The following is a 26,535-nucleotide window of genomic DNA, read 5'->3' as shown; positions in this document are numbered from 1 at the left end:
GAGGTGAAAGTGAGTGAGATGTGGGGCGAAGGTAAAACAAAGAGTGAAGGAGATGAAAGTGAGAGAGATGTGGGGACAGGGTAGTGAATTTAAGAAAAAAGTGAAAGTGAGGGTTGGGGGGCATGTAGTAAAGTTGAAAATGGAGAGACAGAAAACAAAGAGAGAAAAAAATGAAAGAAATAAGAGAGAAAAATAGAGATAAAAACAAGAAAGAAAAAAAAAGAGAAGGAAGAAGAGAGATAAAAAGAGAGAGAGCTTCAGCTCTCTGAGAAAGTTGTGCCATTATCTCTGGGCTAGTGCAGGTTTTTCTGCATAGCACAAGCCTGCCAGGTGAGGGTAGTGAAGGTGAGGGGGGTGAAGGTGAGGGCAGGCCTGTCCAGAGACTAAGCAGGGGTAACGTTTGGTATTCCTTGTGGAATAATGCAATCCAAACTCATACCCTGTCCCTCGTTATTCTCCATTATACATAAACACGCTAGTTTTCTTGACCGTGGTAGAGTACTTCCCCTCCACACTCCTGGAGCTCCACCTACAACCCAATGACTGACTCCACCTACTCTGCTATGACTGAGAAGTCTAGGGCATGATCAGGGTCAATCAATTCTAATCCACACTTACATTTAATGGATATATAATTAACATATATTTATTGAGCATTTTATACATTGGGGATTCAATAACCCATCCCTTTACTACAAACATTTTTAAACAATAGTACTAACTTTATTAAAGCTAAACATGCCAAAACGAAACCCACGCCGCTGTAAACTCAAAAAACACCCAAGCTTGCAGTCAATAAACCTAATGGAACTCTACAAGAAGTTCATCTAGTTTTTCAGGGTTTCTGCTCAATTTGGGTCCATTTATTCAGTAGTTTTTACATTTCTGGTAAGTCATTAGCATGCTCTTCAGTAGGAAAACTCATAGAAATCTCTATCTCACAGATCACTTGTTCAAATATACATGGAGGGAACAAGAAACAGCTGGAGATGATAATGAGGGGGCGGAGTTACACTAAAGGACAAGACAAGAAGTAAACGCTGGGGAGCACATGGCAAGCAAACTAAGGCAGGAGGGCAGGAAAATAACACAGACAGACAGGAGAGACACAGGAACACCACAGACTGATTAAAACTCTGACAACAGGCAACAGTCAGAGTCTACTGCATGTACACATTAAACACACACACACATATATAAACCTTTAATTAAAGAGACAAATGTGTCTCTCCTGTCTGTCTGTTATTTTCCTGCCCTCCTGCCTTGGTTTGCTTGCCATGTGCTCCCCAGCGTTTACTTCTTGTCTTGTCCTTTAGTGTAACTCCGCCCCCTCGTTATTCGTCACCAGCTGTTTCCTGTTCCCTCCATGTATATTTGAACAGGTGATCTGTGAGATAGAGATTTCTATAGGTTGTCCTACTGAAGAGCATGCTGATGAGTTACCAGAAATGTAAACACTACTGAATAAATGGACCCAGATTGAGCAGAAACCCCAGAAAACTAGATTAACTTCTTGTAGACTTCTATTAGGCTTCTGTTTGCAGACTACAAGCTTGGTTGTTTCTTGAGTTTACAGCAGTTTGGTTTTTATTTTGGCATGTTTAGCTCAAATATGCTGAAGCTTATGTATGTCTGATTATGTTATTTGTTAAATTAATACTAATGTTTGAAAATGTTTGTAGTAAAGATATTGGATATTGAAAACCCAATGTATAAAATGCTTAATAATTATATGTTAATTATATATTAATTATATATTATATGTGTGGAGGGGAAATAGTCTACCACGGTCAAGAAAACTAGCGTGTTTATGTATAATGGAGAATAACGAGGGACAGGGTATGAGTTTGGATTGCATTATTCCACACGGAATACCAAACGTTACCCCTGCTTAGTCTCTGGACAGGCCTGCCCTCACCTTCACCCCCCTCACCTTCACTACCCTCACCTGGCAGGCTTGTGCTATGCAGGGAAACCTGCACTAGCCCAGAGATAATGGCACAACTTTCTCAGAGAGCTGAAGCTCTCTCTCTTTTTATCTCTCTTCTTATCTCTCTTCTTATCTCTCTTCTTCCTTCTCTCTTTCTATCTCTCTTTTTTTCTCTTTTCTTTCTCTTTCTGTCTCTCTTTTATCAATTCTCTCTGTCTCTCTTCTTCTTAAATTCACTATCCTGCCCCCACACCTACCCCCCCCCCCCCCCCCCACGTCTTACTCACTTTCACCTCCCCCCCTGACCTTCCTCCTTTTCCTCACCCTTTCACCATGTCTTTCTTCACCATGTCTTTCTTCACTACATCACTCACTCACACTCTTCAGAGGCAAAAGCAAGCTTCACCCAGGATCTGGGTAAAGAAGCTTAGATAAAAACTTGGTAAATAAATATTTTTTTAGGTTTTTTTAATTTTAATTTTTTTTTTTGCCCAATTTTCTTCAGTACTTATACGGAAGCGATAGGATTCTACTCCGTGGCAGGTTCAAAACTTATATAATAAGTTATTTCGCCAATTCACCACGATGGATACTCCTATTGGAATTGAGCGTCTTATATAGCCTCCGTGGCCTCGGCGGCATCTGATTGGTCGATCGGTCCCATTGATATGCAAATGAGCTGACTAAAACTTAGTTTTTCGAATTTCGTCATAGACCTCCATTTTAACGAAATCGCTCTCTCAATACAAAGGAATAGTCTCTCGCCCTCTCTCTCTCGATTTTATAAAGAAGGGGGCGGAGTCGAACCGAAATTCAGGAGCTCCCCATAGAAAATGAATTGGAGAGATTTCTGAGTGAAAGACTCAAAAATCGGCACTTCGCTCGCCCGACCGCCAAGTTGGCTGAGGGACCCAACAAGCAGAAAGAGCAAGAACTTACCAATAGAAGTGTAAAGATAGAGAGATCGAGACAGTTTTTCAAAAATGTTTTTCTTTACTTTGTTATTTTAAGGCCACACTAAAAAAGCAAGGTTTCAGAAAGTGCATAAGCATGATGTTCCACATGATTAGATCTTGAACTGCTCCACCAGGTCCATCAGGTCTTCTGAAAGTTGTTAGGCACATGAAGATGGGAAACTTTTAACAATAAAATAAGATAAGGTACACAGTAACTTTAAGAACACATTGTTTAATTTTCTCTTGACTCGACATAAAGGTTTTTTACCAGGGTAAAAAGTTCTTCACACCCACATCCCATTTAAAAACAAATCTGAAAGTGGTTCTTCTTAGGCATCGCTCAGAAAACCCTTTGTAGAACCTTCGTTTTAGAGAACGCTGGCTGGTGTTTCAGGACCTGGAAAAGTGTGAAAGACAAAAAAAATAGATATTAGACTCACCAAGCTGAGTTTCACCGAACCAAAAAACATCAAGAGTTTCACTGTACTGTGAAATTACTAAGGGTGGTTAAAACCAGAATTTGCAGCAAGGTTTGTGTGTTTGACAGATTCCAAGTATTGTACTCAAGTTTTGAAGTTAATGTATCATATAAATGCTAATCATCTATACTACATACCCAAAAACTAGATACTAGTACAAATCATTAGTATGCAATTGGAACACACTGTGACTTCTACAGATCATAGTTATCGGCTGAATCATAATTCAAATGGAAAAGGAATATTAAACTAAACTGAAGGCCAGCATGACTGCAAATTATGTTTCAAGCTATTTCACCTTCACATAAATTTACAATGTAGGAATAAAATCATGTAAATTTTGCTAGAGAGTTACAGCACTCCCTTTTTGATGTTCCAATAAAATCAAGACATCACAATACATTACCCATAATAATAATGATATCACGATACTGTAATTCTGCAATACTTGTTATATCACAAGAAAATTCTCTACGATACTTCACGTCCTCTGTTACAGAAGAGGATAAAATACCAATAAATCCATAATTACAGGTATTTACTTATTTAGTAGTGTCAATTTCACAGAATGTAACAACCAATATTCTTCACCACAGGTTTACCCAATTTATTTAATTAGCGCCACCATGTGGAGTAATGAAGCAATAACTACAGCGCCACCATGTGGAGTAATGAAGCAATAACTACAGCGCCACCGTGTGGAGTAATGAAGCAATAACTACAGCTCCACCATGTGGAGTAATGAAGCAATAACTACAGCGCCACCATGTGGAGTAATGAAGCAATAACTATAGCGCCACCATGTGGAGTAATGAAGCAATAACTACAGCGCCACCATGTGGAGTAATGAAGCAATAACTACAGCTCCACCATGTGGAGTAATGAAGCAATAACTACAGCGCCACCATGTGGAGTAATGAAGCAATAACTACAGCGCCACCATGTGGAGTAATGAAGCAATAACTACAGCGCCACCATGTGGAGTAATGAAGCAATAACTACAGCGCCACCATGTGGAGTAATGAAGCAATAACTACAGCTCCACCATGTGGAGTAATGAAGCAATAACTTTAGTAAGCCAGAATAGGGGAGAATCTTGGACAGGGAGTTTGGAAATTTTTATTAAATTAAAGGAGCTCCATATTTGATGCCACGTGTCAATATGATACAATGTAATGGAAATGATGGGATGAGTCAATATATCGATATCACAATAAATCACACGTCAGCATGTTAAGACTTTGGGTATTATAGCTTCTATCTAGATTTAGCTTATAGATTTAGTCTTGGTTTGGTCTATATTTAAACAGGAATATAATCATTAAATAATGAATATAATAATTAAAATAAGTACCTGATTTCACTGCTCTTCTCTTCTCTTCGTCTGGAATTGCTCTGTTGGCGTCTTGTGTCTTCTGAGTCTGCTGTTCTTTGTGGTCAGAAATTCTGTAGAAACAACAGTGGTATCTGTATGGGTCACTGTGTTGTGTACAGGTAACTGCAGTAACTGCATGGGTTGCTGTAGTGTCTGCACACACAGATACCACAGCTACTCATGCAGTGTGTGTGTGTGTTAGGTGTTAGGTGAGTGATTCAGAAGACACAATAAAATGTAATTTGGATGTCCAGTGCATTCAGACTGAGATGCATCTGTTTAAATATGATTTTAATTGCATTTTTCACAAAATGAAAAAAAAACTTAAAGTACGTAACTAAATACAATACATTTAAGGGGGTTCTGGCTGTCCAGACAATGAAAATCCTTGGATCCAATAAAAGAAAAAAAAATGGATTTGGGCTTGCAGTCTGAGCACAGCCTTAAAGACATACAAAAAGACCTGCCATCTTCAAAAGTGCAACTTTCAAGATGAAGGGAAAAAAAATCATTCAATGTAAACATTATTCAGAGGAATTTTCACAAATTTACTTACAATATAACGAACAACAGCCAGATTTTACTTTATGGTAAAATGTGGGAAAAAATGGCGATTTTTTTTTTTTTGTGTTACACCATAAATATTATATAATACCTTTAGCCCACACACAATATACTTATTTCATTCACACTTGTAAAGGCTTACAATGATAAATGGCTATTTTTACACCATAAACAAGCTAAAATTAGTCACGTTTTAAAGTACAGGGTCCTCAAAACCATACCAATGTAGTGTGGAGTTACTTTAAGTTTGTTAATGCTGTAAAAATAGCCATTTCTTTGCATGAGCAATGCTACGCCCCTATCACCAGCATTGTGCGCCTGTTGGGAGCATCGATTAAAAGCGCTGTATTTGAGAATGCTAAGGGTGAATAGATGTGGGCTATTAGACAACTGTTTGTACTCGTGATCATGTTTCAGTACAACCCAAACCCACATCCCACCGGAGTTCTCCTTTAAAGAGCAACACTCTCCCACAGCAGATTCAAGCTCTTCAGGAGAACACAGCAGCTTCTCTATTGGCCAGACTGGGACGTCCATGCTTAGTCCATGATCCTCAGTCGTGACACAGCTGTATGTTTAACTATTATTGAGAATTTTGGTAAACGAACACATTCCAGAGGAAATCTGACCTGCTGCACGATAATAATAAAAATAATACTATTAATAATACAACTAATAACAATATAGTTAATATTGCGCTCTGAGGCAGAGAAGTGCAGAAAAGTGCTTACATGTGCAGTGACACGTAATTCAGCTTCCTCCTCTTCCTCATCCTCCTCCTCAGACATGTAGTCTTCATGTGTGGACCCCCTGTTGGCTTGCTCTTCCTCCTCTTCGCTTCTCATCTCTTCTTCATTCTCCCCATCTTCCTCATCTTCCTCACTGCCTTCATCCTCAATCTCTTCTGTCTCCTCTTCATCCTCCACTCCCTCATCTCCCTCGTTACCGGCACCTGTGGAAGAGATCAGGACACGCAGTGGCAGTGATGAGAAACACCAGTCTCATAGATCACAGCCTTTCTAGGTGATAAATTAACCTACAGTTAGAGGAGCTACAGGAATCTCCAGTGTAATCTGTTGTTCCTGACTTGTGTGTCACGCAGCAGTATGGGTACAACACTGCTTCTTTTTCTTCTTCTATTGTTTAATGGATGACAACAGCCTGCCTCAAGTCCGAACCACCTAAGGGTGTTTTCACACCTGAAATACATTTGCGTACAGTAGTTTTGGTTTCACACTGCAGTTTAGCGAGCGACCTAAAGAACTTATTTGATGATAGGATGTGGAACAGCCACATAGAGAGAGGGGAAGTCTATTCTTGGTGGTCACATGATCCATTGGGCACTCCAATTGGTCATTTAAAAACTGAGACAGAGCCGCATTTTGGTCAATATATTCTAATAGTTGAAAATAGTTAAAATGTGCATTCTAATTTACTATGTTTACATATAGCCAACCTACCTGTGTATGTAATTCCACTAATTCCACTGTTTTCTTTTAAAGTTAAACTGTTGTATAGTTGTATAGTACTGAAAAGCATGTTTACTGATATAATTAGACGTGAGGGGTTAATTCTAATTTCTCAATAAAAAGGTTAAAAAAAATTATTAGAGGTTTGTACAATGATAAACTAAACACTGTATTGCAAATAACATTTGCTGTTGAACGTTACTTTACAACTCATATAAAGATATACAGTCCATGCATGTAAATAAAGCAATGGGCATTAAATTAGTTTGTAAAATAATGTTGAATAGAATAAAATAAAAAATAAATAAAAAAAATACAAATATATTTTTATACATAAGGAAGGTTAAATTCAGGAACAAGAATACAAATCCTACAAACACAGATGGGATTATCTTGCCAGCACAATGCAAAATGCGTAATTTACCCTGACTCTTCTGTTAACGATCTTAACGATGGTAATTTAGTGGGGGATTATCTACTTTCATGCTTTAGTATACATGTTAATTTGATTCAGGTGTGCAGGTGTGATCCTAATGCTGCACTTTTACGACTTGTGTTTTACTGAACACACACACACACACTTTCTTATTATAAAATAATTGAACACTGGTGTAGCTCCATATTCCACATTTAACAACAAGCAATGGAAATGCGCCAGCAGCCATATGAGTTGATGTATGATGTGTTTACTTCCCTTTATACTGCTAAAAAACGTTGGGTAATGTTACTAATATTAATACTATTTACTATTTTACACTTTATTTTTTACTGTAAAGTTAATTATAAAGAGCCTGTACTAATCAGCAGCATGTTTGGTTCAGTGTTGACAGGTTTAACACTACTGAGAAATCCTATAAATTAACAACTCATTTATATGTTTACAGAGGAAATAAAGTGACACACTGATATTATTTACTCCTCAGTAAATAATAAGCAATACAAGACTGTTAGACACCAAAGATAATCTAAAACACCCACTAATTAAAGAGTTAAAGCCCGCAGTTGGTTAATGAGTTAGTTAGGGTAGTTAACAGCAGTAAGGCAGCAGCAGTTCAGGTGATCAGTTAATAACAGCGCTGCTCTCAAGCTGCTGGTTAATCTCTAGTTTTACTGTTTCTCTGAACATGAACGAGTCTAATCCTCTGTTTAATCCTCTCTCAGGCGGCCGCTCTCACCTCAGGGCCGGTCTGAAGCTCCTCTCAGGTGGGCTGCTGTTCCTCCAGCTCCGCCGCAGTTTCTCTCCTGAACAGAAATAAATCATTATTTATATTAGCCTGCTGGAGCTCGAGGCGAGAGCTGCGTGCTTACGTAACGCCGGTTACGCAGCCGTAACGCGTTTAGCCCCACCCGTATTCAGACATAGACCACGCCCTCCTACGCGCTGATTGGCTGGTGTTGTCCCCTACCCTCACTATGATTGGCGCGTTCTTTTAGAGTGTGCTTTATAAGCCAATCCTAGAGCTGGAGGGCGTGGTTTATCGGAACACGGGGGACCCTGCCCTCCTGTGGACAAACTCAGTATTACAAAATTCCTGTTTATAGAGTAAATTATAGTGCTGCCCTCCTGTGGACAAACTCAGTATTACAGCAGCCCTGTTCATACAGTAAATTATAGTACTGCCCTCTTGTGGACAAACTCAGTATTACAAAAGTCCTGTTTATAGAGTAAATTATAGTGCTGCCCTCCTGTGGACAAACTCAGTATTACAGCAGCCCTGTTCATACAGTAAATTATAGTGCCTCCCTCTTGTGGACAAACTCAGTATTACAAAAGTCCTGTTTATAGAGTAAATTATAGTGCTGCCCTCCTGTGGACAAACTCAGTATTACAGCATCTCTGTTCATAGAGTAAATTATAGTGCTACCCTCCTGTGGACAAACTCAGTATTACAGCATCTCTGTTCATAGAGTAAATTATAGTGCTACCCTCCTGTGGACAAACTCAGTATTACAGCAGCCCTGTTCATACAGTAAATTATAGTACTGCCCTCCTGTGGACAAATTCAGTATTACAGCATCTCTGTTCATAGAGGAAATTATAGTACTGCCCTCCTGTGGACAAATTCAGTATTACAGCATCTCTGTTCATAGAGGAAATTATAGTACTGCCCTCTTGTGGACAAACTCAGTATTACAGCATCTCTGTTCATAGAGTAAATTATATTGCTGCCCTCCTGTGGACCAACTCAGTATTACAGCATCTCTGTTCATAGAATAAATTATAGTACTGCCCTCCTGTGGACAAACTCAGTATTACAGTATCTCTGTTCATTGAGTAAATTATTGTGCTGCCCTCCTGTGGACAAACTCAGTATTACAGTATCTCTGTTCATTGAGTAAATTATAGTACTGCCCTCCTGTGGACAAACTCAGTATTACAAAAGTCCTGTTTATAGAGTAAATTATAGTGCTGCCCTCCTGTGGACAAATTCAGTATTACAGTATCTCTGTTCATTGAGTAAATTATTGTGCTGCCCTCCTGTGGACAAACTCAGTATTACAGCCTCTCTGTTCATAGAATAAATTATAGTACTGCCCTCCTGTGGACAAACTCAGTATTACAGCATCTCTGTTCATACAGTTAATTATAGTACTGCCCTCCTGTGGACAAACTCAGTATTACAGTATCTCTGTTCATTGAGTAAATTATAGTACTGCCCTCCTGTGGACAAACTCAGTATTACAGTATCTCTGTTCATTGAGTAAATTATAGTACTGCCCTCCTGTGGACAAACTCAGTATTACAAAAGTCCTGTTTATAGAGTAAATTATAGTGCTGCCCTCCTGTGGACAAATTCAGTATTACAGTATCTCTGTTCATTGAGTAAATTATTGTGCTGCCCTCCTGTGGACAAACTCAGTATTACAGCCTCTCTGTTCATAGAATAAATTATAGTACTGCCCTCCTGTGGACAAAATCAGTATTACAGCATCTCTGTTCATAGAGGAAATTATAGTACTGCCCTCCTGTGGACAAAATCAGTATTACAGCCTCTCTGTTCATAGAATAAATTATAGTACTGCCCTCCTGTGGACAAACTCAGTATTACAGTATCTCTGTTCATTGAGTAAATTATAGTGCTGTCCTCCTGTGGATCAACTCAGTATTACAGCCTCTCTGTCCATAGACTAATTTATAGTGCTGCCCTCCTGTGGCCAAACTCAGTATTACAGCATCTCTGTTCATTGAGTAAATTATAGTGCTGCCCTCCTGTGGCCAAACTCAGTATTACAGTATCTCTGTTCCTAGAGTAAATTATAGTGCTGCCCTCCTGTGGCCAAACTCAGTATTACAGTATCTCTGTTCATTGAGTAAATTATAGTACTGCCCTCCTGTGGACAAACTCAGTATTACAAAAGTCCTGTTTATAGAGTAAATTATAGTGCTGCCCTCCTGTGGACAAATTCAGTATTACAGTATCTCTGTTCATTGAGTAAATTATTGTGCTGCCCTCCTGTGGACAAACTCAGTATTACAGCCTCTCTGTTCATAGAATAAATTATAGTACTGCCCTCCTGTGGACAAAATCAGTATTACAGCATCTCTGTTCATAGAGGAAATTATAGTACTGCCCTCCTGTGGACAAAATCAGTATTACAGCCTCTCTGTTCATAGAATAAATTATAGTACTGCCCTCCTGTGGACAAACTCAGTATTACAGTATCTCTGTTCATTGAGTAAATTATAGTGCTGTCCTCCTGTGGATCAACTCAGTATTACAGCCTCTCTGTCCATAGACTAATTTATAGTGCTGCCCTCCTGTGGCCAAACTCAGTATTACAGCATCTCTGTTCATTGAGTAAATTATAGTGCTGCCCTCCTGTGGCCAAACTCAGTATTACAGTATCTCTGTTCCTAGAGTAAATTATAGTGCTGCCCTCCTGTGGCCAAACTCAGTATTACAGTATCTCTGTTCCTAGAGTAAATTATAGTACTGCCCTCCTGTGGACCAACCCAGTATTAGAAAATTCCTGTTCATAGAGTAAATTATAGTACTATAGTTTACTCTGTGGCTGACGGAAACCTGGGTTAGGCCACATGAATATTTAGCATTAAATTAAGCCACCCCTGCAGGCTATAATTATATACACAATTCAAGATTGTCTGGTATATGAGGTGGGGTCTGCATACTTTTTCAAAATACCTTGTTAGCAATCAGAAACACTATGATAATTTTTCTTCTTTTAAAGTCCTTTACACCAGTATAATTAATTAATATCTACAGACCACCAGGGGCCCTATTTTGATTTTTTTAAAAGAATTTAATGATTTTATCACACATTTAGCAGTATGTAGTGATAAAGTGACTTCAACATTCATTTAAAAAAATTGGATGATCCATAAAACGTTCAATAATGCCCTTTACAGCCCAACAATTTACCGACAAGCTTCCAGATTTATCAACTACATGTACTCTCCTGTAGACCCGGTAGAACTAGACAAACTAACTAAAGGTTTAGAAAATACCTTTTGCTCTACTTTAGATGGTGTAGCACCCCTTAAACAAGATCATCTTTTTAAATATAGAAAATAACGTATTAAAGCCTTTTCAGCATATCTGGTCTCACAAATCGAGATTAAAAAAAATAATCCTGGAGCTCTCCTTAGTGTCATTTACAAATGGACTAAAAAGCAAGATTCCAGCCATTCACACCAGCAGATTACTGATTGTTATCAGTTTGTGAGGATAAATGATGTGTCTTCCAGTTATTCTAAGGTAACATATGGAATTCCACAGGGCTCTATATTAGGACCGTTATTACTTAAATTTATATGCTCCCACTGGGTAAAGTCATGAGAAAATATGACACTCTTTATATCAGCCAAACCTGAAGACAGAGTGAGAACAAAGAAAATTGAGAATTATAGTATAAATATATGGTATAAAAGATGTGAAATTATGGATGTCGCACAACTTTCTTCTATTAAATTTTAAGAAGTTAAATTTATGCACAGTCGATGGGCGAGACAAACACGCGACTGAGCTCTTAAACCCTGGCCAATATTCCAACAGGAAGCAACTGCGCCTGCGCTCCTAACACAGGAACAGCTAAATCCCTTACTATTTAAGCTTGTTCCACTTCACGCTGCGCTGAGCAGACCGATCAGTTCCTGGCTTGGTTCGATTTTGTCCATATTTGTTTTGAGGGGTGTTTTCCAAGGGTATTTCTTTCATAGTATAAAAGGAATGCATTTGGTTCTGAAATTTGTGCTCCCTGAAAGGACTATTAGTGAAAGAATTTTATTTTGTGTCAATAATGTAGCTAACCCTCGCAGTCAATGATGATAATGGAAGGTAATTTATAACAGTATCTACAGTGAGTCCAAGAAGTATTTGATCCCTTGCTGATTTTCTTTGTTTGCCCACTAATAAAGACACTATCCTTCTGCACTTTTAATGGTAGATATATTCTAACATGGAGAGACAGAATATCAAGACAAAAATCCAGAATATAATTTTAAAGAATATATTTTAATTAATTTGTATTTCAATGAGGAAAATAAGTATTTGATCCCTCTTGCCAAACACACTCAATACTTAGTGGCAAAGCCTTTGTTTGCAAGCACAGCGGTGAGACGTTTGTTGTAGTTAACCACAAGTTTAGCACACACACCAGGGGGAATTTTGGCCCACTCTTCTTTGCAGATCCTCTCTAAATCATGAAGGTTGGTGGGCTGTCGCTTGGCAACTCTGACCTTCAGCTCCCTCCATAGATTTTCGATCGGATTGAGGTCTGGCGACTGGCTGGGCAACTCCATGACCTTAATGTGATTTTTCTTGAGCCAATCCTTTGTTGCCTTTGCTGTATGTTTAGGGTCGTTATCATGTTGGAAGACCCAACCACGGCCCATTTTCAGATCCCTGGCAGAGGGGAGGAGGTTGTCCCTCAGGATTGTGCGGTACATGGCTCCATCCATCTTCCCAGTGATGCGGTGAAGTAGCCCTGTACCCTTGGCAGAGAAACACCCCCAAAACATTATGCTTCCACCTCCATGCTTGACGGTGGGCACAGTGTTCTTGGGGTCATAGGCAGCATTTTTCTTCCTCCACACATGGCGGGTGGAGTTGAGGCCAAAAAGTTCAATTTTGGTCTCGTCTGACCACAAAACCTTCTCCCAATAACTTGGTTCATCTTTCAAATGATCATTGGCATACTTGAGGCACGCCTCCACATGTGCTCTCTTCAGCAGGGGTACCTTTCGGGCACTGCTGGATGTGAATCCATTGTTGAGCAAAGTGTTGCCAATTGTTTCCTTGCAAACTGTGGTCCCAGCTGCCTTCAGATCATTTGCTAACTCCTGCCGAGTGGTTGCAGGACGATTTCTGACCGTTCTCAGCATCATTGCCACCCCACGAGGCGAAATCTTCTTTGGAGCACCGGGCCGAGGTCTGTTGATTGTCATGTTATACTCTTTAAACTTTCTGATAATTGCACCAATAGTTGTTACTTTCACATCCAACACCTTACTAATCTTTTTGTAGCCCATTCCAGCTTTGTGACGGTCAACAATTCTGACTCTGAGGTCCTGTGACAGCTCTTTGGTTTTACCCATGTTGGAGACTTGAAATCTGTGTGATCTGTCTGATTCTGTGGACAGGTGTTTTTCACACAAGTGATTAGTGAGAACAGGTGGCTTCAGGTCAGGTAACAAGTTGATTGGGAGTGTCTAACTGGTCTGTAAAAGCCAGAACTGCTAATGAATACTAAGGGATCAAATACTTATTTCACTCCATGAAATACAAATCAATTAATATATATTCCTTAGATTTATTTTCTGGATTTTCTTTTTAATATTCTGTCTCTCCATGTAAGAATATATCTACCATTAAAAGTATAGAATGATCATGTCTTTATTAGTGGGCCAACGAAGAAAATCAGCAAGGGATCAAATACTTCTTGGACTCACTGTATATACAGAATTTTAAAACAACTATGTTAAAACATTAAATTGATAAAATAAAATAAATGTAAATTTACATATTTTTGCAACAAATAACTAAAGCGGTCATCCTCATATTTATACACCTTTATATAGAAATATGCTATCAAAATGATTTATTGGATTGGACTAACCTAACCTAGTCAACTTACAGTCTCTACAGTCAGCCTGAATTAGCCTGCTGTAGTTATAACCTGTCCGGAAAAAAACACATTTCGCCCAACCAGACGTGTTGTTTCTTGCGCCTGCCCAATCTCTAAGCTGATTTGCTGATAGAAAACGGAACACAAAAAATCTTATTGGCTCAGAAGGTTCTCAGAAATGTACAATATAAAGTTTTAAAATACAAAACACATGAAAACAAACAGATATTTCACAGCAAGTGCGCTCATTCCCGCAGGGTGTTCTGTTTTCTGTTGCTTTCAGTGGAACACTGATTTTTCTGGTTATGGACGGAACAATTCAGCTCTGGATTTGACCCTCAAAAACTGCACTTCTGATCCACGAGCTCTCTGAGACGACTATTTTAATTGAATGCTGGGGAATAGAATCCGCGAATAACAGGCAGAAGTGGTCAAGAGAATAAATAGGCTTTTTATTGTTATTCCATCCAGTACCAGTACAAAGTGCATGGATTTTTTTAACATTTCCTTTTATCGTCATGTTTTTTATTAATGTCTGTCTACTATATTTATCTGTTTTTTTTTTCGTTTCCTTAACTTCAAAGGTGAAGCTATTTTGTGTGTGTGTGTGCGCGCGCTCACTTGTTTCACCAGGGTGTTGTGTTTCCCGCTGTTCAGTAGAGCGCAGATTTCTCTGGGTGTGGACAGATCACTTCAGCTCAGGATCTGACTCCATTTAAAACTACACGTCTAATTCAATCTCTGAAAGCTTCTGATAGCGCAGAAGGACATAAAAGACGCAGACTTGGAGTCAGAAGCTCTTCAGGATCACATTATAACGTTTACATTACGCCAAAATGTCTCTGCATAAAGGTAAGCAGTAACTTTATTCTACAAGCTGCTATCTGTGAAATCTCTACATGATAAACACTCAGCACACTCCACAGCAAGTTATCTAATGTTCTATGTTGTATTTATTTATTTATTTTCATACATTTGTGATGTTTTTGCCCATTTAATATGTTTAAACATTACTGACTTGTTATCCTGCGTTATTAACGAAGTGAAAGTAAAAACAAGTTCAGGCATTCCTGTGGGGAAGTACAGATATAGCCGATTGCTCTGGAAGATAAGAGCTGTGCTTTATGATCAGAATGTATGCACTAATTTTAATGATCCACAAAATGGAGGGTGAAACATAGACCAAACATAACATTATGACCACCTTCTTGTTCCTACACTCATTATTAATATTTTTCAGTTTCACTGATTATATAGGACAACTTTGTATGACTTACTTACAGACTATAGTTCAGTATTTTTTTTTTTTTGTGAAATTGTTAGGACCCCAAAGGATCAGAGCAGCTATTATTATTTGGTTGGTGGGTTATTCATTGTCAGCAATGCAGTGACTGAGACTGACATGGTGATTGTGTATGGGTGTGTTGTGCTGCTATGAGTGGATGAAGTGTGAAAGCTGTCCCAGTTTTCAAGCCTGGGAGCAGTCCAGTGTGCCGATCTTTGGTCCTCTTGAAATTGGAGGTTTGGAGTTCGTATCTATTGAACTTTGGTTTGGTCTGCTGCAGGTATGGAAGCTATCTGCTCCCTGTGCATCTTGTGGGGTCATGTGACTGGTTCATTTCGTAAAATATTGCTTCAACAGTGTGAGGTTGAAGGCATAAATAAATAAATGTTAGTCTCATGCTGGCATGAGAATGTCTGCTTGTTTGGAGGAGCTTCTGCACAGTAAAATGTCAGGCAAAATTCTGTCCCTAACCAGTGTTAATGAGACCCTCCCTCAAGAGGTCCCAAAATGTATCCTGGGTGTGGACTAATTTATTATTGGCAAGTGAAAACAGTTGTGCCACTATGATCTAAAAATCACTGGTTCAAATCCTTGGTCTTGCTTGGGTGGGTAGTTGGCAATTTGTCTCCACACATTTATTTTTTTTAGGGTTCTCAGAAGTATTTTAGATCATTTATTTACCCCATCAATCAACAATATTTTCTTCTAATATAATATAGGAGAAAGCTGCACCCACAAACTAATCTTATTTTCTTTCAGCAGGTATGCTTCTCCTACTAATGATAGTTTTTTTTAGTCTTTTTGGATGTTCCAATGCAGGTAATTCATAATTTAGTAATTTAATTTAATTCTAATAAAAATTCTACTAGTAAACTAAGTAATTTGTGTTTCAGGTTTTAAAACTAATTACAATGTCACTGTCTCGTTTAGACTTCACTTTGAAGGAACATAGTGGACCCGTCTTTGCTAAAATGGGATCTTCTTCTGTTCTGCCATGTGAACTTTTTCCTGCTTTGAACGCAAAGACCTATGAAGTTCGTTGGCATCGACCAAATAAAAGGGATAACCCGATTCTGCTGTATGAAGAGCAAAAAGTCCAGGAAAATGCAGGAGATCCTCAGTACAGAGGCAGAGCTTCTCTGGTTGGAGATCTGCAGAAAGGGAACGTCTCTCTGAAACTGGAGAACCTCACTTTAGCAGACAGAGGAGAATACGTGTGCTATGTTAGGAGTAGCGAATGGTATGATAGTGCCAGTGTCTTCCTGAACATAACAGGTGGGAAACTACCATAGCTAATAAAAAAAACTTTCCATTTGTAATACTCAATGTTGTCAATGTATGTAAAAACCTATACTGTTTGTTTTACTCTAGCGGTTGGGTCTCTTCCTGTCCTCTCATTTGCTGAAGTTGGAGATCAACTGAATGTTACCTGTGCTTCAGATAGGTGGTCACCAATACCCACTCTCATCTGGAGAGATGAGAGAGGAATACAGCTTAAGAACAGTGTTTTTATGCCCAAAACAGGTTTGTAAACAAACTAGTGATATATTTTAATAATAATCTATATTTCATCAAGTGTCCTATCCAAACAAATTGATACCACCTGCTGGGGTCTTGGGTTCAAGTGCCTATCTGGGTGGAATTTTCATGGAAACCTGGAGTTCCTAGAGGTACCCAGGTACATATATGGAGAACATGGAAACTCCAGAACTCCAGTGTAAAACAATCGTGTAATACATGAACTGCATTCAGTGACATTTAGAGCTTTGCTGCATAGCATACTTTCAGTTGTATAGTATTAACAGTAATACGTCCTTGGGTCTTGAAAAGCTCTTTATAAGAGTAACTTCATTCATCAGTTCACTTCATTACCCATCAACTTTATTAAAATCTGTCAAAATTCACACCTACAAAAAGTTAAAGCGAGCCAGATGAGCACTAACATTGCTTAGGATACAGAGAACTAAATCACGAACAAATCATGACATTTTTTCTGTGTTTTCCAGATTCTGAAGGGTTGGTGAGTGTGAGATCTTGGCTGATGTTCTCTCCCTCAGACTCAGAGTGGATCTCCTGTTCTGTGGGTTTATCTGATCAAGAGATGAGGGAGGGAAGAGTTCTGCCAATCAAATCGGCTCCTGCAACAGAACAGGAATTAGGTAACATTTTCCATCACGCAATTCAATAAATATCTTAATATATATATATATATATATATATATATATATATATATATATATATATATATATATATATATATATATATATATATATATTATCAGATGATATAAACATGAACTTATATTTGATCAGGAGTTTCTTCAGGATGGAAAGTCTCCTTCATCATCTCACTGATTATCAATCTGCTGGTTTTCACTGTAATGACACTCCTCGTCATCCCCAAGACCAGAGGTAGGAAATATTTGTGTATCGGTAAAATGTAATTAAAAGTCACAGCAGAAATGTTTGTAATGTTTGTAATTTTCTGGAATACAGATTACATTTTCTCAAAGGTACGGGAGATCACTGCAGCAGGTAAGATTCAGCATATTGTCCACAATTAATAAACTAATTCTAGTGAAAGCCTCAATGCTTGTAAATGCTGAAATGCTTCAAATTTTCATGAATATTTTTGGACGTTTCAGGAAATATAGGCAGCAGTTCTTTGAAAGATGTCACACCCAGTTTAAAAGGTATGATTTGCTGTTGTGGGAAAGTTGTAGTCTCAAAATCAACTGTATTTATTCATATAAAATACATTTATTCTAATTACTTCTATACAGTAACACACCATTCAGTTACTGGTAGAGCAAAATGTATATTAACAAAATTATTACAATCATTCGTTCTTTCTTTCCTTTTTTGGTTATTTAGATGAGGAATCAAATCTTCTCAGTGAGTAAACCCCAACACTTTTTAACATCTCACTCTGTATTAATTTATTCTTCATTTTCATATTTGTAACTATTTTATTCATGTATTGAAATTGTTTATCAGAGGGTTACATTAAAAGAGCATGTAAAAGTGACATATTTTTTAATCATGATCATGCTTCTGGCATTTTAACCTGCTGTGAGAATGTAGTCTATAAGTAGATGCCTACAACTACACTGCCTGGTCAAAAAAAGCGTCACACTCTAATATTTGGTTGGAGCACCTTTAGCTTTGATTGCAGCACACATTTACTGTGGTAGAGTCTGACCACTGCACAAAGTTTTCTCCAGCACATCCCAAAGATTCTCAATGAGGTAAAGGTCTGGACTCTAAGGTGAACTCTCTCTCAATCCATGTGTGAAAATGATAAATGATGATCTCATGCTCCTTGAAACCTGAACTCTCACAATTCCAGCACCATGAATCCTGACATTGTCATCTTGGAATATGTCCGTGCCATCAGAGAAGAAAAAAAATCCATTGATGGAATAACCTGGTGTATATTCAGTATATTCAGGTAGTCAGCTGACCTCATTCTTTCAGCACATACTGTTGCTGAACCTAAACCTGCAGACCAACTGCAGCATCAACCAACCCCACATCATTTACTTACTTAAATCCAGGTGGTGACTTTTTTTTGGCCAAACAGTGTATATGAACACCTTGGTAATTAATATTTAAGCTTGAGTTGCAATGTGCTTGTTTATTACTGTTTCTGGTCGGTGTGCTGCACTATATACCTGAAGTCTATACTGAGTTTCGAAGATCAGCAAAGAAGCTCATTTGACAAAACAAGTAACAAACAATCAAATTTACTTTTAAAGGTGAGGTCACTGCTCCAACAATCCCAGTTTCTACTGTGAAAGGAACTCCGGAAACAACTAATGAACACATTCAAATCCCAGGTAACAATATCAAACACACATGTAGTTATTATGTAGAGATTAATACAAATCAAACACTTAAAACTACCATCTAATTTAATTATGTTATAGCAGCACAGATACACATCAGGTACTTGTAGCATCTCCAGGCTTAATATTGAGACATTGAGATATGTAAGCTGTGTAGAACATCTGGACAGTCCTAAAATATTTTTCATGCTTATATTATATCATATCATATCATATCATATCATATCATATCATATCATATTATACCACACAATTATCACAAAAAATATTTTTTTTAAACAGTTCCAGAAAAAAATGATAAGGCAACAAACACAGAAAAAGAAATTCCAGGTAAATTTGAACATACCTTTGACTTTACTGGTAGAACACATTCATATAAGTTTAAAAAAAAATAGAATTTTTAGAATTGTACTTTTTTATTTTACAGACTGGGAAATGATGACTGCCTGCAAAGGTAAGATATTAATTTTACTATCAAACATTAGTTTTTTTGTTAAAGGTTTAATTATAAAATGTAAACCCATATTTAATCTATCAGGGCTGCCTTCATCTCTATTGCTTATGCATCTTCCCACCACATTTTCCCCTTGGAGAATCATGATGATTGTCAAGTCAGCAGTTGTCTTCTTGATTTAGGGGAGAATTTGCTATCTTGTATTGCTTGCATAGTAATTTACACAATTTGTTTTTTATTATTAAATATTCTAACAATTTGAGATCTCGGATTTCATGTTTTTTTTTGTTATTAACTATAAGCCATACTAATCCAAACTATTTGTGTAGGACAGTTTAGTTTTTTTTTTATAAATTATTAACAAAATATAGCATTTTCATAATATATTAGTGTATTTCAAAAATGAAAAAAAAAAAACCTTTTGATATTAAATAAAAATGAAATAAAGCTTAAACCACACAAGGCGTACTTTTCTTGCCGTTACGATAGTAAATAACACACACACCCCTTAAATTTAGTCATGCGTTTGATCAGCAAATTGGAGCCCAGAGAGTTTTATATTTTGACATTAGAGTCTGCCAGTTGTTTTTTTACACTGTGTGAATTTTCTGCATGACAGTGAAGACAATCACATCTTATTTGTGATACACTGGTAATGATGCTCTTTCAAGAAGAATCAGTCTCAAATCTGCTGACATAACTTGTCAAATGTAATGTATTTTTTTGCAGTTGCTATCAGGCCAGATGCATCAACAAGTTCTCTGGAAGTTGAAGAGAAAAAGAAAAAGAAGTGCAAATCCGACTTCAATAATAAGACGTTATTTAATCATGTTTTGTGTGAGGAGAGAATCCGCTCAGGACGATACTACTGGGAGATAACAGTGCTCACAGAGCTGTTTCCTTCGAACAAACGCAAGAAATATGAATGTCCATCATCCTGGTATGTTGGGGTAACCAATGAAACAGCAGAGAAAAACAACAGAGTTCCTTTAACTCCACAGAACAGCTACTGGGTTCTTCAGTATGATAAAGAGAGAGGATTTCATGTTTATGATCCCATTCTGACTTCAGTTCTAGTGAGAGATCGGTTCTCGAAGCTGGGAGTGTTTTTAGACTGTGAGAGAAACACTCTGTCTTTTTACGACTGTGATAAAAAGGCTCATCTCTACACCTTTTATAACGTATATTCTAAACAACCATTGATTCCAGTTTTGAGTCCTGGAGACAAAGCTCACAATACATTAGCAATCTCTTAAGAAAACTGTGTGAACTGTAGTGAACTTTATCTACAACCTGATGGACATGCCTCTTCAGGGCAGTCCAAGTCTGGAGAAGCTTTAATCAGTGTTCATGATGGCCAGACTAGCCAGTCACACAATATACAACAACAGAAAGAGAGAGACAGGGGAATGAGAAGGATGTTATCCTTCCTTAGAAAGAAATAGACTGGTAATGCATAGTTTTACAGCCCACTACCGATGGCTATGGTATCACCAATGACTGAACCTACTGCTCCTGATCAAAAAACACAAGATTAGAAGGATGTGCAACTCAGTTCCATTCCATGATTTTTATTTTGTCACAATGCAATTGTTTAAATTTGGTACACTGGAAGTAAGGGAATACATGTAACATTGTTATATAATCAGGATATATAAAAAATAACTTAATTACTGGGTGAGTACGTTTTTTCCTATCATATTTGTACTTTCATATAGCATTTTTGTCTTTTTGTTTATTTTTAACTTATGCATTTACTGTATATTATGTAAATTTGCGTCACCCAAGTTCAAGTAATGCCATTCATATTATATAATTCATCTCATTCATATTCATCTCCATCTCTGTACATGTATCTTTTGATAATCACTACATTGATCATTGATTTATTCTTCTCTGTAATGTAATTTTAAATTAAAAATATAAAATAGTGTCAATGAAAATTTTTTGATGTGCACTTTTTTTAAATAAAATGCTGCCTTTAATTAAACTGTTATTCACATCGCACTGACAAAAAGGTAATATGCAAAGTTATCTGAAAAGCTTGCAATACTGAAAATGACCCATGTAAACATGTGGAAATGTGATTTGGTTTTTATCATGATTGTTGGTGTGAGAAGAGGTGGCTTAAATATTTGTAGAACTGCTGATCTCCTCTAATGCTGGAAGGTGAATTTAATTGTATGAAAGATCATTGTTAGCTTATCAGCTAGTATATACTGCGGGGTTTCATCTGAAATTAATACAATAATTGGTGTCCAATGGACCATTATGTATCCAGTAGAAAAGAGTTGATGGGCAATGTTTGTAGTCTGGCCCTCTTTTTTTTAATAATCTTCATGCTAGGTTGCGGGTCCAAGTTTGATTATACAGGAAAATATTTTTTAAATCATTATCGGTCCATTTATGCTTAACCTTAACTGAGATTAATTCAGATTTATTCAGTTCATATTTTTAAAAGGGCATTCTCATGTAAGAGAACTTGTTCACTGGAAATAAAGCATTTCTTGTTTTAATTATGACTTACTGCTTTCGTGATCACCCCTTTACCACCCCTAACACCACTGCTGCCGGTGCCTTGTCCCACAGAGTCGGGCTGTGTTGAGCTTTATCTTTTTTTCAACTCTAAATCTAATAACACATATTTAACTACTTAAAACATGTACTGGTCAAACTCAGGCAGCTTTACTTAATTTTTGCAACATTTCTAACCGAAGATGGTTACATTTTGCTCAGTTTTTTCAGAATATATTCTATTATTCACATTAATAAATCAATAAACCAGGGAACTCTACTATTTTCATTGGCACTTACTCTTGTTACTGGAACTCATTCCTGTCACTGTTACTCATTCTTGTTACTGTTTATGTTATGAGAAACAGGACTGAAAGGACTGAGTTTTTAGCACAGAATCAGCAAAAACATGAAAATAGCTAACTGGCGGCGATGCTAATACTGTGAGGACACTGAACACATTATAGTGATTTTTTCCAAAAAATTGTATTTTAAAAATAAAAAAAAACCCTAAGAATTCATTTAAGTAACAAGACAGAGCACTGAGACTAACCTCCATATAGTCATAGAACAATAAAATGAGGGAACTTAATTTTGGTCTTCCCATGGTCTTCAGAAGAACGAACTGATGTGACTTCCTGTTTTACAGGGACACAACTAAAATGAATATTATGGATTTATTATATATAATACATATAAAGTTATTTTCAAAGCATAGATCGGATTTGAATTCACACAACAATGCAAAAAAATACATATGTAAAGGATTTTAATAATTATATTTTATGGTAAAGTGGGGACAGGTAACAAATGTTATTTTTTCAGTCCTCCAAGTAGTTTTTTTATTAATGTTTTTAATCACATATCTTACTTTTGCTATGAGTTCAATATACAAGACACTATGCTTAATAATAAAAAAAAGTTATTTTGTATGCACATTTAAACACGTAATTTCCCAGAGACAGAAACAACACAGATTCGGCAGAATATGCTTTAAATCTGTGTTTTGACTTTTAATTTTTTTTTCTTCATCTTTGAAGCTGTGTGAGTATGTGTGTGTGTGTGTGTGTGTGTACATAGGTATGTGTGTGTGCTTGTTTTCCCAGGGTGTTCTGTTTCCTGCTGTTCAGAAGAGCGCAGATTTTTCTGGTTCTTGACAGATAATTTTAGCTCTGGATCTGACTCTTTTTAAAACTACACTTCTGATACTAAAAGCTAAAATCTTCTGATAGCGCAGAGAGACTTAAAAGACGCAGACTTGGAGTTAGACATTTACATTACACCTAAATGTCTCTGCATAAAGGTAAGCTGTAACTTTACTCTACAAGCTGCTATCTGTGAAATTCCTACATTTTAAAACACTCAACGGACTGCACAACAATTTATCTAATGTCCTATTTTTATTATATTTATGATTTTTTTATTATATTGATTTAATAGGTTAAACTTTAGTGACTTGTTCACCTGCAATAATAACAAAGTGAAAGTAAAAACGAGTTCAGTCACTCTGGCAAGTTTTTTTTTTTTGTTGGGCCAAACAGTGAATGCAACACCTTGGTAATTAATATTTAAGCTTGAGTTGCAATGTGTTTTTTATTACTGTACCGAGTCAGTGTGCTGCACTTTATACCTGTAGTCTATATTGAAGAACAGCCAAGAAGCTTATTTGAAAAACAAGTAACACATTTACTTTTAAAGGTAAAGTCACTCCTCCAACAATCCCAGTTTCTACTGTGAAAGGAACTCCGGAAACAACTAATGAACAAATTCAAATCCCAGGTAACAATATCAAACACACATGTAGTTATTATGTAGAGATTAATACAAATCAAACACTTAAAACTACCATCTAATTTAATTATGTTATAGCAGCACAGATACACATCAGGTACTCCGGGCTGAATATTGAGACTTATTTTTATTTAAGATGTGTAGAACATCTAGACAATCATAAAAATATTTTCATGCTTATGTAAATATTATATATATATATATATATATATATATATATATATATATATATATATATATATATATATATATATATATATATATATAACCCACAATTATCACTAACAATTATTTTATTTTAAACAGTTCCAGAAGAAATTGACAAAGAAACAAAAACAGAAAAAGAAATTCCAGGAAAATTTTAACATACCCTTGACTCCACTGGTAGAACACATTTATGTAAGTTATAAAATAGAATTTACAACATTTTACTATTTTTCTTTATTTCACAGACTGGGAAATGATGACTGCCTGCAAAGGTAAAATATTATTTTTACTTTCAAAAAATCCTTTAATACTGGTGCTTATAGTTTGTTTTTGTTAAAAAGTTTAATTACAAAACGGAAACTTCAATCTATCGGGCTGCTTTCATTTCTATTGCTTATGCAACTTTTCCAACCACATTTTTCTCTTGGAGGGTGAAGGGGATTGTCTTCTGTACTGTCAAGTCAGCAGTTGTCTCCTTGATTTTGGGGAGAATCTGCAATCTTGTACTGTTTGCATAGTAGTTTACACAAACTTGAAATTAAATATTGTAATAATTAAAGATACTGGATTTTTTTTGTTAGCTATAAGCCATACTAATCCAAAGTAAATTCAAATAAATAAAGTAAAATTAAATACATTATTAACAAATTATAGCATTTTCACAATATACTAGTGTATTTCAAAATTCAAAAGAGCACAAAAAAATAAAATAATAATTGATCTTAAATAATAATGAAATAAAGTATGCCCTGTAATTGCAACACAACATAATGTTTAATTAGATGGAGACAGAGGGCCCTATCTTACACCCTGTGTAAGGCACGTTGCGATGCTCATTGCTATCTTAAACTCCACCAACAGTCCATTTTTATGCCTTGCGCCTGAATATATGAATATATATCTACACCAAGGTGTAGGTGTGAGGTTTATAAGCTACCTAAACAGACATCAACAGTCAGACGTTCACTGCTATCTTGACAACACAGCCGTGTATTCCACACAAGGTATACTTTTCTTGTTGTTACAATGCCAAAGAAATAAGGACACGTCTTAAATTTATCTTAAAATTTGCCGACTTGCCTACAAATCTGTAAAATAGGGCCTAGAGATTTTGACATATTTTGACATTTGAGTTGTTTTTTTACACTGTGTGAATTTTCTGCATGACAGTGAAGACAATCACATCTTCTTTGTGATATATTGGTAATGATGCTCTTTTAAGCAGAATCAATCTCTAATAACTCAATATTTAACTCAAATTTCATGTAATTCTTTTTGCAGTTGCTATCAGGCCAGAAGCAACAAGTTTTCTGGAAGTTGGAAGGAAAAAGTCTAGAGTGACGTGTAAATCAGACTTCCATGACATGAAGTTTTTTAATCAAGTTCTGTGTAAGGAGAGAATCCACTCAGGACGATACTACTGGGAGATAACAGCGCTCACAGAGCCGTTTCCTTCAAACAAACTCAAGAAGAAACATGAATGTCCATCATCCTGGTATGTTGGGGTAACCAATGAAACAGCAGGGAAGAAGTGCAGAGTTCCTTTAACTACATGGAACGGCTACTGGGTTCTTCAGTATGATCAAAAGAGAGGATTTCATGTTTGTGATCCCACAATGACTTCAGTTATAGTGAGAGATCGGTTTTCAAAGCTGGGAGTGTTTTTAGACTGTGAGAGAAACACTCTGTCTTTTTACGACTGTGATAAAAAGGCTCATCTCTACACCTTTTATTACGTATTTTCTAGACCCCTGATTCCAGTTTTAAGCCCTGGAGACAAAGAGAAACATACACTCAGAATATGTCAGGAAAACTGTGTGAACTTTAGTAAACTTTGTCAACAGTCTGAACGACATTTCTCTTCAGTGCAATCCAAGCTTGGAAGAGATTTAATCAGTGTTCACGATGGCCAGACCAGTCAGACACACAATGTAAAACAACAGGAACACACAACGAGTAGCCGCAGGGATAGGTGACAAATTAACTATGAGAGTAACATTCATATTGCATACTTGATGGCTTTTTGTACCTTTTAATCTTGTGCATTTTCTATATTTTATTTAAATGTGTGACACCTAAGTTCAAGTAACTCCATTTATTTTATTTTATCCATCTCATTCATTCATTTATCTCCAGCACTGTACATGTTTATTTGGATATTCACTACAGTGATCTTCAGTTTATTCATTACAGTACTAAAAAGTTTGTAATTGTCTTAAATATGTTTGATCTCTTGTGTGCATTTCTGTTATTAAAATGTTGCCTTAAATTCTACTGTTAATCACACTGACAAAAAGATAAGGTTCAAAACAATCTGTAAAGTTTGCAACTCTATTAAAATGACCCATGTGAACATAAGTAAATGTGATCTCTATGGTTTTCATTGTGATTGTTTGTGTCAGAAGGGCTGGTTTTCTGTGAATAATAATTGTTAGCAACTATGCCTATTCACTGTTTATATTAATTTTCATGTTAGATTGCAGGTTAAATGGACTCTTTTCAAAATTTGACAATACTGTAAAAAAAAAACTTAAAATCTTTTTGAAATCTCTTTTTAATCGAAGCATAAAATCTTAA

The 26,535-nt window shown here is 36.6% G+C and overlaps 3 protein-coding genes across 6 annotated transcripts in view; 2 read left to right on the top strand and 1 right to left on the bottom strand.

Moving 5' to 3' along the window:
* Positions 1 to 2,903: 2,903 nt before the first annotated feature.
* ptpn9b (protein tyrosine phosphatase non-receptor type 9b) overlaps positions 2,904 to 26,535 on the bottom strand; it is a 659,505-nt gene continuing 635,873 nt past the window's right edge. The window contains exons 16-17 of one of the 3 annotated variants that reach the window (XM_049472208.1): positions 3,155 to 3,283; positions 2,904 to 3,034 (exon numbers count right to left, since the gene is read on the bottom strand). The gene's annotated coding sequence lies outside the window, so the exon portion shown is untranslated. Of the gene's footprint in view, positions 3,284 to 26,535 lie in introns of all 3 variants that reach the window. The other 2 variants (XM_049472209.1, XM_049472207.1) reach the window with 2 other exon arrangements.
* LOC103045750 (butyrophilin subfamily 3 member A1-like) lies at positions 14,470 to 21,119 on the top strand. Its single transcript, XM_049472669.1, has 12 exons — positions 14,470 to 14,711; positions 15,907 to 15,963; positions 16,075 to 16,419; positions 16,516 to 16,668; positions 17,151 to 17,303; positions 17,458 to 17,556; positions 17,641 to 17,705; positions 17,973 to 18,039; positions 18,903 to 18,983; positions 19,275 to 19,322; positions 19,420 to 19,446; positions 20,176 to 21,119. The coding sequence occupies exons 1-12, from the start codon at positions 14,696 to 14,698 to the stop codon at positions 20,700 to 20,702; spliced, it is 1,638 nt and encodes a 545-aa protein (XP_049328626.1). The 5' UTR covers positions 14,470 to 14,695; the 3' UTR covers positions 20,703 to 21,119.
* On the top strand, positions 23,124 to 26,093 carry LOC103046675 (ret finger protein-like 4A). 2 transcript variants are annotated; one of them, XM_049472211.1, is made up of 4 exons: positions 23,124 to 23,263; positions 23,659 to 23,739; positions 24,204 to 24,230; positions 25,240 to 26,093. In XM_049472211.1, the coding sequence occupies exons 1-4, from the start codon at positions 23,248 to 23,250 to the stop codon at positions 25,932 to 25,934; spliced, it is 819 nt and encodes a 272-aa protein (XP_049328168.1). In that variant the 5' UTR covers positions 23,124 to 23,247; the 3' UTR covers positions 25,935 to 26,093. The 2 variants fall into 2 exon arrangements, with proteins under 2 accessions (XP_049328168.1, XP_049328169.1); XM_049472212.1 differs by lacking the exons at positions 23,659 to 23,739; positions 24,204 to 24,230 and having other exon boundaries at positions 25,240 to 26,092.

This window comes from Astyanax mexicanus, chromosome 25, assembly GCF_023375975.1.
Source record: "Astyanax mexicanus isolate ESR-SI-001 chromosome 25, AstMex3_surface, whole genome shotgun sequence".
Lineage (NCBI taxonomy): Eukaryota > Metazoa > Chordata > Actinopteri > Characiformes > Acestrorhamphidae > Astyanax > Astyanax mexicanus.
The sequence above is the reverse complement of the archived record's forward strand: the minus strand, read 5'-3'. Positions and strand labels throughout refer to the sequence as shown.

What these genes read in the sequence shown, in the direction of transcription:
- LOC103045750 (XM_049472669.1), top strand. An exon ending in TGCAACAGAACAGGAATTAG is followed by an intron (nt 17,304 to 17,457) that starts GTAACATTTTCC and finishes ATATTTGATCAG; the next exon opens with GAGTTTCTTCAGGATGGAAA. An exon ending in CGTCATCCCCAAGACCAGAG is followed by an intron (nt 17,557 to 17,640) that starts GTAGGAAATATT and finishes TCTGGAATACAG; the next exon opens with ATTACATTTTCTCAAAGGTA.
- LOC103046675 (XM_049472211.1), top strand. An exon ending in TGAACAAATTCAAATCCCAG is followed by an intron (nt 23,740 to 24,203) that starts GTAACAATATCA and finishes TTTATTTCACAG; the next exon opens with ACTGGGAAATGATGACTGCC. An exon ending in AATGATGACTGCCTGCAAAG is followed by an intron (nt 24,231 to 25,239) that starts GTAAAATATTAT and finishes TTCTTTTTGCAG; the next exon opens with TTGCTATCAGGCCAGAAGCA.